The sequence below is a fragment of the Triticum dicoccoides genome, chromosome 7A, assembly GCF_002162155.2.
Source record: "Triticum dicoccoides isolate Atlit2015 ecotype Zavitan chromosome 7A, WEW_v2.0, whole genome shotgun sequence".
NCBI classification, from domain to species: Eukaryota; Viridiplantae; Streptophyta; class Magnoliopsida; order Poales; family Poaceae; genus Triticum; species Triticum dicoccoides.
Window position 1 is genome coordinate 609,568,106 of NC_041392.1, and position 10,483 is coordinate 609,578,588.

General features: G+C 43.3%; 1 protein-coding gene across 1 annotated transcript; it reads left to right on the forward strand.

Annotated features, from left to right (window-relative positions):
* Positions 1-227: 227 nt before the first annotated feature.
* On the forward strand, positions 228-7,924 carry LOC119330352. The gene is made up of 9 exons (XM_037603460.1): positions 228-358; positions 497-1,759; positions 1,848-1,952; positions 2,068-2,110; positions 2,233-2,304; positions 4,040-4,207; positions 4,299-4,565; positions 4,663-4,745; positions 6,609-7,924. Exons 2-9 carry the CDS (start codon positions 1,742-1,744, stop codon positions 7,725-7,727), a joined length of 1,875 nt encoding a protein of 624 aa, XP_037459357.1. The 5' UTR covers positions 228-358; positions 497-1,741; the 3' UTR covers positions 7,728-7,924.
* The last annotated feature ends 2,559 nt before the right edge of the window (positions 7,925-10,483 follow it).

Sequence of the window (10,483 nt, forward strand, 5' to 3'; positions counted from 1 at the left end):
TGCGTCCGTCGGGTCGCGTCAAATAGGAGCTCCCTCGTTTTTTTTTTCGTTCGAGGGGTGGTAATAGGAGGTTCCTCGTACAAGGCCCTTTTATGGCCGGGCCAGCTCATATGGCCATGTCAGGGCCCACTCTGCTAAAGCATTTTGAGCCCATGAGCAGCCAGGCCCATCCGTTTCCGTCTGAATCCCCGTGTGCCACGACCGTACTACTCGCGAGGCGGCGCATGGCGAGGCGGCGACCGCCGGCGAGAGAGACGAGGGATCCCGACGTCGCCCGGTCGGGAGGCGCGACTCCTCCTCCTACGCCTCGCGCTCGCCGGCGGCGCCGCTGCCCTCGACCCTGTCGTTCCCTCCCCCAGTATGTGCGCACCATTCCGAAGCGTCTGCCTACTTCGATTTAGTTTTGGTTAAAGCATCTGTGTCGCGCCTACTTCGATTGTTGCTTAGCAGTATGTGGATCCCGATTCGATTATCTGAAGAAAAAGCTTGCTTCCAGGTTTCGATTTGAAGGGCATTTGGTCTGGGATCTCTTCCTGGAGTGTTCGAGATGGGCAATCAGTTCCTTCAAAAATAATTATATGCGTAATCAGTTCCTTCAAGAAACATATATGCACCACACTGGGCACGGGCCATGTCATATATCTTTTGGGATAGGGGTGGCGACAAGCATTGGAACCCAGGGCGGTCGCCCATAGCGTGGATACTTTCTCTTTTAGAAGTTTTTATTGATTTTAGGCTTGGCCCTGGTTGTTTCTTCCTCAGTTTGTCCATCCAGCTTAGAGGCTGTATCAATGTTTACCATCATTCGCATATCTTCCTTGTTAAGGAATCAGTTATATACCCTTTTTTTTCTTCGTAGAAATCATCCGCTCATCTCATTATTTTTGTTGGTACATTATCGTGTGGATAGATATGTAGGTTTGATGCCTGAAAAGAGCAGATGTGGTGATGCAATTGGGGCTAGGGTGAGTGTCTATTGCGGCATTAAGATAGCATGCAATCACGGCTACAACTACTGGTTTTTGTCTTTTGTGAAGTTATCTTGTACATCGGTGCAATTAGTGCTCATGCATACATCATGTAGGATTGCGTGCTCGCAACATTGCCTGCCACGCGCCATGTACCACCACAAGATCAAATTCACGGGCATGAATTAACCCATTGATTATGTGATATATCGTCATGACACCTCTGCACAGGAAGACTCCTTGTAGAATTCTTGGTATGCATGACAGCATATGCTATAAATCAGTGAAACTGTTGCATGTTATAAGTAATGAAGCTGGCCAAGAAATTACCTTATTTACTCTCCAGACTTTTTCCTGAGGAATCATCTTAAAGCAGCACATCACCATTTGGTTTGTTTTGACATTTGAAAGTTGAGACTTGAGACCCTTTAGGACTTGGAAGTTCTAATGGTTACAACTGAAGTATTGATATGTTTGCTAATTAATAGGTGAATGGCCTGCTTGCTTTGTTTCTTTCATATTAACACTAGGTACTGAATGAAGAAAAAAAATATTACTGTGGGCTAGAGCTAGGAAGAGCATGTATGATTCCTAAACAGAATTCGAAACAGAAGAGAAATAAATAGAACAATTAGGTTTTCATGCATCTGTTCAATCTGTTTGTCTTTTTTGAACTTGTTTCTGCATTGACTGTTCAAAATGCAGTTTGGGTCACATCAAAGGATGTGCCAAAAGCAAGCGTGGTGATAGAGAACAGATAACCTTCTTAGACCATGTACAATCTTAGAGAGGTGCTTAGTAAAATAGACCGTGTTTTTCTTAAGCACCAGTGCTTATGTCTGTGACAGGGGTACCTAATTAAGCATCTGCTCTCTACAGATAAGCACCGGCTTGCATTGTACATGGTCTTGCATGTTCTTTACATTGGAAACTGAAGAAGCACAAGAGGACAAAATAATGATGATGTTAACTTTTATTTCTCAAGTAAGTATATCTTGTTCAACCTCCCTGTCCAAATACAGGTCACTTTTTGAATAAAAAATTATATGGACTATACTCCTTAAGTTCTTGTCCTTTTCTGACATCGTCTGCTATATAGTGTGTATCTTTTGGCTTTGGTGAAGGTCTCACGCCAAAAGAAGGTATTAGATCCATATATGGTTAGATCCATCACAAACATTGGTAGCCTTTCAGCGTCAAAAAACATTGGTAGCCTTCGTTTCTTCCCCTTAGGGTCTCACTGACCTGATGGAAAATCTTTCAGTTTTAGTTCTTGATCAGGATCCGGTTTCCCTGTGGACCATCTCCAATATGCTTGCTAGATTCAACTTCAAAGGTGCGCACTTCAATTCCCAAGCATCTCCATTTCAAAATTTCCCTTTCCTGTCCAAAAAGGAAGTTGTGTTTCGAGGGAGAATGAAAGATAGTAGGTACAAGATTTTGCATATTCATGGGGCTACTATAAAAGGCACAATTTGATGCCTGTTGGTGTCTTCTATCCACACAGGCACATCTGATCGAATTTCAGATATTTCATATTTCTGCTGTTTGGTGGAAAGTTTGGGTGTACGCTGTTTGGCTGGAAGTTTGGGTGTACGGCTGTTTGGCGGGAATTTTGGTTGTACAACTGCTTGGCGTGAAGTTTGGGTGTACGGTCGTCCGGTGGTAATATTTATAGGTCCTATCCATCATGATCTGGACCACCAATTAACGGTTGGATGGCTTGCGTGTGTGGATATAGAACGCTTCTCATGACGTGAAGTTTGGTGAGCTATGGCCCCACATGGCAGTGAACCTGTCCTCGGTATCATGCATTGATTACGAGTCGAGGGACTAGTCGAGTCGCATTCTGGGTGTCGACTAGAAATCTCGTGTAGACTAGTTCGCCGAGTCGAGGAGTCGAAGGACTAGTCGTAGACTAGTCTAGACTAGTCGTGCACCTTGAGTCGTTCGACCCAATTTTTTTATTTTTTAGGGATTGGGAGGGGATAAGTGAGCCAGCCACCCTGCCCCTTTCCTCCATTGCTTATGCTCTTCATGGATCTGCACTCCTCTCCTCTGGCCCTTTCCCTCCATTGCTTCTGCTCTCCCTAGATCTGCCCTACGGTCTCCCTCTGCTACCTTCTGGCTACTGGATCCGCTCGTCCCTCAGGTTGCAGTAAGCAAGCAAGCATACTAGCAAAGTAATTTCTCCCTTCTCTTCTTCCCTTCTTTGATTCGATTTTTACCCCCTGCCCTCTTCTTTATTTCGTTTTGTTTGCTTCAGTTTCAAGATCCTTAGGTCTAAAGTGCAATGCCTATGCGGGAAATATCTCAAGTACTGTATTCAGCAGCTGCAGCTCAGACCAATGAGCAATATGATCCATCGAAGGATCCTGCAAGAAGCCAACTAGGAGCAAGGATCCAACATGGAAATATGCTTACTGGACTAATCTGCAGGACAAATTGACGCTCCAATGCACTTTCTATAGTATATATTACATATTAATACTAGGTTTTAGTAATTGATTACTGCAAGTTGTGAACTACAGTACCATGTCGACTAGTCCAGCAGTAGTCTAGACTAGTCACGATTAGGCTATGAGTCTCAACCTTCGAACGACTCATCGACTCGTCGACTCGTAAACGTTGGTATCATGTATAGATTGTACAACCATCATATACACGGAGCATTTCCGTACATATATGACATTTTTAAACAGAAAGGAAACAGATGCAGTTCCATATAGGATATAGTGTTAGTGCGTCACCCTTCCAAAGGACATTAGATTATATAGCATATGTGTGTGTAATATATTGTGTGAACTTCACAGTTTAAACAGAGGCAGCATATGTAGTTCGTAATGGGATATAGCTAGCTGCTAGTTACTGGGCCGCCCTTCCAAGTGCTAGTATTAGATTGCAGAAAGTGTTGGATTATGTGGTCAAATGAGAAAAATCACATACCAAGTAGCTATATTAGTCCTTAGAAGATACTCACTTGTTGCAATAGTACGTGCAGGTTGGGATATTAATATAACTATATTTGGACATGATAACATGGTGTTTACTCTCCAAAGTTTGTTTTGTAGTTCTTCCTTTCCATACACCGGAAGAGGCCCTAGATTCCCTTAAAAGGGGGGTTGCTAAAGATAAGGAGCTTGATTTGATAGTAGCGGAAGTTCATCCTGGCAATACAGAGTTGGGCACCTTGGTGCTGTTTTACCACATCCTGAATGAACTTGAAGTGCCTCTCATCAGTAAGCATTTGTATTGAGAGCTGTATTGTTTTAAGAAATTTTTCTTCCATCCCAAACTCATAAATCTAGGAGTGTTTTTTCTTGGCTGCAGCTATGTGTGCCTATGATGAGGCAGTCTCTGCACGCATGACCCTTGGAACATGCTTCAATGTGGTTAAGCCGTTGGATACTGAAACCATCAATGTTCTGAGGATGAGAGCACTGCAACACAGGTCTATTAAAAATCACAAGTCTGAAACTGAGGATGAAGAACAAGATGCGTTGGACGCAAATGTCTATTCCGATAATCTGGGTCGGTTCACGTGGAGCAGTGAGCTCCATGAAAAGTTCTTGCAGGCTGTTGAAGTGCTTGGGGCGTGTAAGGCTATCTGCACTTGGCATAAATCAGTCATTTATTATGTTTAGAAGCTAAAAAAACATTACCTTTGAGTGTGTGTTTTCTTTTTGGCTGACAGCTGCCACGGCTGGAAAAATTCACCAGTACATGAATGCCAAGGATTTGAATTTGACCAGACAGCATGTCGCAAGCCATCTCCAGGTGGGTGATGGATTTAGTTTATCTGCAACTGTGGTATTGCCAGTACATCAATATGCAGCATGTACGCTTTTCTTAATTTTTGTTTGTTTAATAGACGATCATAAGTAGTAGAAGCCCTATGCATTTGCATATGCTAGTTAGTTTAAACTGATTGAACATTTGGCATTTGAGCCTTATATTTTTCTTTCGTCCTATGCACTTTCCTGAACGGAACTTTTTGTTTTTGCCACTAATTAAGATGATATTGTCATTCTGCTATAGCCTTGAAGTTCGATGACATGGCCTTAGTTCTGTCCAGTCATTGGTTCCCACCACTACAGCTGACATTGATTGCCATTGCCAACCTGATCTCCCATGCATGAATATCTGTTTAAGATGGCACCTACGACGTACTTGCCATTTCTATACACATATATTGATTAACCAACAGAATGGTTGCGGCTTTGCCTAAACTAATCTAGTAGAACCAGCTAATTGCAAGAGATCTGCTCACGGTGGTCATCATTACACGATTCCCGAAGTTGCAGCTGTATGCCACCACTTGGACATCATCTTTGTCACCATTTTGTACCCTGGCACGTTAAGTACCAGCAGCTAGTGCTGCTCGGACAAAGTCATGGTCTCCGAATCTGGCTCGGATTCGGATTTCTGATTTGGCAAGATTTTGAGGGACACGGTAACTAACACAGGGAGGCTGGCATGGATGCTGACTGACCAAAGAAATTGATGTTACGTGCAGATGAGTCCTTTTATCAACTCATGTGCTCATTAACATACAGTGATTGGGTGAAAGGGAAAAAGGTAAAAGAGAAAGAAACACCTACTGGAATAGCAACAACAACATGATAATCAATTTTTTATGATTGGTTTGATCTTAGTGTGAAAAATAAAACATTCCCCTCTGCTATTTATTTTGTGTAAATATAGGTTCTGCAGTGTTCAATCAATTGGGTAATTTTCTGTGGCAACAGTGTCTGAGTTCACAAAATTTTAAAGAACTATGTGCACGCTGTTGAAGAAACAAATGGGAAGATAACTTTATTTAATTTTTGACCTTTTAATTCACACCCCAGTAAAAGCTCACACAGTTACGGGCAAGCTCACATGCTAAATACAAGGGTCAAGATCACATTTTAACATGATGAACTTGGAAGGAAAGAATGTTTCCACCGCGATACTCTACTGTGTCCCCTTTGTTATTTCTTTATTTTCCAGAAGAAACACATGTACATGGATGTCTTATACTTGCGTCAGTACTTAGTAGTGAGTACTCTGTCTCTGCATGCCATGGAGTTTAAGTTTTGTATGGTGCTCTAGATCAGATTACAAATTTCCAAACCATGCAGCTTCAGGAGTAGATTTTGTTACAGAACCAATCACAATTGAAAAAAAAACTTTTTGCATGTTAGCAAGTTGTCGTAATTCGTAAATAATCAGACTATCCAAAGCATTATTATAACCCAGTTTACCAAATCGATGGATTAATAATTGTTATCATGTTAATTGGAATTTTGTGAGTAATGTACTACTTTATTGGTATTTTCTCCTTTATTCTGTTAAATTGGGGCCTTATTGACGTGACTTTGGTCAGCTGATGCTAGCAATAGGGTTTTGGCTTCTTTTTGTCCTTGTTGCTAGTGTTTGTTTGTATTCTTCGTGCTTTCTTGGCACTCTCCTTCTAACACAAAGTGAAACACGTCTGGGCTTGTGTTTGAGAGAGAAAAGCGTGCATACTCTACAAGTTTCAAGTTCATCTATTTCAGCGTTGTTATGACAAAGCGCTAAAATTTCTGCATTCTCTCACTTTCTATATTGTGATGTGTGATCCCTGTCTTGACTGTTCTGTTCTGTATTTTGATGTAGAAACACCGGCTGCGGGCGCAGAGGTTATCTCAAGGTTATCAACATTATGCCAGCATGAAAGAATTATCTGAGATGATTTCATCGTCATACAAGTTAGCCAGTGCTAAACCCAATAATTATCTGGCAACAACCCAGACGCAGTTCACACATGGGGTTGCCTCTTCTATCTGGGACAAGTACCCTGGGATCGTGTGGCCACATGTGGAGGGAAGTTCAGCTGCCTCTGCTATGTGGTACAAATACCCCGGAAAGCCGTGGGGACAAGTGGGGGAGAGCTCGGCCAGAGCAGAAGTTTCCCAGATTAATGCAGGCCCACCTTCTGTTCTGATACATGGTACCAAGTCCATTTGGGACCGGTACGAGGAGAGCCTGCAGTACTATAATGGGAGCCCGGCAAATAAATGTGAGGTGCTGCCTGTGAAGAGCAAAACACTTGATGTATATGGATGCAATATTTTCATCAACCTGGAGAGAGGGGAGACCAGTCGTACGGAAGCAGCAGGCAAGATTGTCATCGGCCTGGAGAGCGATGACATGCACGAAGGCAGCATGGATAACGTGCATGCTGCAGTTACTCCGCAGAAAGATACCATGGAGAAGGTGCGTGCCGCAGTTACTCCGCAGAAAGATGCCATGGACGAGGTGCACGCTGCAGCTATTCCGCATGGAGTGAAGGAGGTGCCTGCTGCAGCCATGGGCGCTGGTGATCTGATGGACCTTGGGAGCGAAGCCCTGCTTGACGGTATGGACAACTACCACCCCAGTGCAGAGAATGCGCAGTCTGAGCCTTTCAGTGACTCGGATTGGGATGAGTTGGAGAAATTCTGGATGAACCAGATGGAAGGACAGGGCCAGGAGCAGCAAGGCCTCGTACCATTGGATCTGCTCCTGGTAGACGGCATTGCGCCAGATGAACTGCTCCAGGAAGACGAAGCCTGGAACCAGGCGCTTCAGCCGGCAAACCCGGCGAACGTCGTCAACAACACACCCATAGCTGAAGAACCCGCCACTGGAGATGCCCTGGTGTACGATCTTGCGAACCAATCCGGCGTCGCCGACAACGTGTTCTGGGTCTGGAGCCCCCAGTTTGCGGGCGACGACTATGGCATGCCGTTCTAGGCCCACCAGAAGAGGAGCAACTCAAGAACTGCTTTTATTTTAGTAGTAATAATAAGACTGGTGAAGTATAAGCAATAAAGTTTCCTAGGGAGAAATCCCCAGGAGATATATGGGAGAGCTGCTGATGCTCGGACATGTTTCCAGTGCTCTGTGGCATTGATTAAACCCATTCGTTAATCGGTTTCCAGACTTGTACATATTATCTTCCTCTGTGATGCATTATGACTATATAATTCCGTACGTGTGTCAGTTCTATACTTCTATCTAGTCTAGGGTTTTTGTTCTTCGAACAAAGGAGCACCAATTGCCAGGCTTCTTTGATTCAATCCAACACAAGTTTTTTTTGGAGGATTTGAGTCCTTGGAAAAAAAGCGTAGTTTGTTTGATTTTCATCGTGTGATTTGGATTCATAGAGAATTTCCATAACCATTTATTTGAACTTTAGTAAATGTGTCCACGCACCGGGAGAAACAATGATCATGTTACCAAACCAAATAGCAACACCCAATCATTAAAAGAAAATGGGTCGGACGGTACATAAAGTTGGGTGAGAGGGGATATAATCCAATTTCTGGCGGTACATACAGTCTGTTCACCAGGCTTCTTTGGTTTAATCCAATTTCACAAGATCTTTTTGGGAGGATTTGAGTCCTTATGAAAAAAGTGTAGTTTGTTTGATTTCCATCGCGTGATTTTAATTCATAGAAAATTTCAATGAGGATTTATTTGCACTCTATTTGGAGGAAAACGTTCATCCACAGTTACAGTTCTGTTTTTCCTAGGTTTTCAAACGCTCATCGGTACTGAAGTTTTTACATCTTGTAAGATGTATTGGAATCAATATGGTTTTTTTATTTGTTGGTTTCGATTTACATGTCAAAATTATTTGAGGATTTTTCCCCGAATGATTTCTTTACACTAGGCTTTTTGGGTTCAGTTAGTCATTCCTTTAGAAGCCTCAAGTTAATATCCACTTATCCGTATGTAATCTTGATTCAGTTTTATTTCATTATTTCTACGTTGCATTGTTCTGCATATAAATCATGGTTTATTTCATAAGAATCTCCTATACCTCTGTTCTCCTTTTTTACTCACATCTCTTGACTTGTAGGTTATATCCAAAGAAGCTTGATATGCTTCCCACAATTTTCCAATTACCCTAATGATTGGTTTTTATACAGTGATTGATTTTCCTTGTAGTGGGTCAACGTTCTACAATATTAAGTTTTGATGGGTGATTTAATTTGAACATGCTAAGTTCATCATGTTTTTAGGAGAAATTAAATGAAGGTGTCATTCACAAATTTACGATCCGGTCAATGATTCTAATATCTAAAGAAAGGACATCAGGCAATGTAATCTTCCCCTTGGGCCGGCTCCTGCCGGGGTTGATTCCTTGAAAAGTGCCCGTAGCCTTGAGCCCCTCGTCAGGGATCTGCAATTTGCTAACCACCTTAGGGGAGATCAAACCCGCCCCCACCATCAACTAGCATCTTTGTTACTTTGAGGTTGCGGATTGTTGGGGAAACCAACAACGACAAACACCCGACCGCAGCGGTACGGTCAGGGTGATCCTCCTCGTCAAAGATGATAGGCGTGCGGGACCATTTGAGTGGCTTTTGGGAGTCTGCAGCTGGTTCCACGACATTGACCTCACTGTTGGAAATATGCCCTAGAGGTAATAATAAAATGGTTATTATTATATTTCCTTGTTCATAATAATTGTCTATTGTTCATGCTATAATTGTGTTATCCGGAAATCGTAATACATGTGTGAATACATAGACCACAACATGTCCCTAGTGAGCCTCTAGTTGACTAGCTCGTTGATCAATAGATGGTTACAGTTTCCTGACCATGGACATTGGATGTCATTGATAACGGGATCACGTCATTAGGAGAATGATGTGATGGACAAGACCCAATCCTAAGCATAGCGCAAGATCGTGTAGTTCATCTGCTAAAGCTTTTCTAATGTCAAGTATCTTTTCCTTAGACCATGAGATTGTGCAACTTCCGGATACTATAGGAATACTTTGGGTGTGCCAAACGTCACAACGTAACTGGGTGGCTATAAAGGTGCACTACGGGTATCTCCGAAAGTGTCTGTTGGGTTGGCACGAATCGAGACTGGGATTTGTCACTCGGTATGACGGAGAGGTATCTCTGGGCCCACTCGGTAAGACATCATCGTAATGAGCTCAATGTGACTAAGGGTTGGTCACGGGGTGATGTGTTGCGGAACGAGTAAAGTGACTTGCCGGTAACGAGATTGAACGAGGTATTGGGATACCGACGATCGAATCTCGGGCAAGTAACGTACCGATTGACAAAGGGAATTGTATACAGGATTGCTTGAATCCTCGACATCGTGGTTCATCCGATAAGATCATCGTGGAACATGTGGGAGCCAACATGGGTATCCAGATCCCGCTGTTGGTTATTGGCCGGAGAGTTGTCTCGGTCATGTCCGCATGGTTCCCGAACCCGTAGGGTCTACACACTTAAGATTTGATGACGCTAGGGTCATTAGGAAGATTTGTATGTGATTACCGAATGTTGTTCGGAGTCCCGGATGAGATCCCGGACGTCACGAGGAGTTCCGGAATAGTCCGGAGGTGAAGATTTATATATGGGAAGTCATCATACGGTCACCGTAAATATTCTAGGGTATGCCAATATTGTATCGGGACCACCGGAGGGGTTCCGGGGGTCCACCGGGAGGGTCCACCTGCCCCGGAGGGCCTTATGGGCTG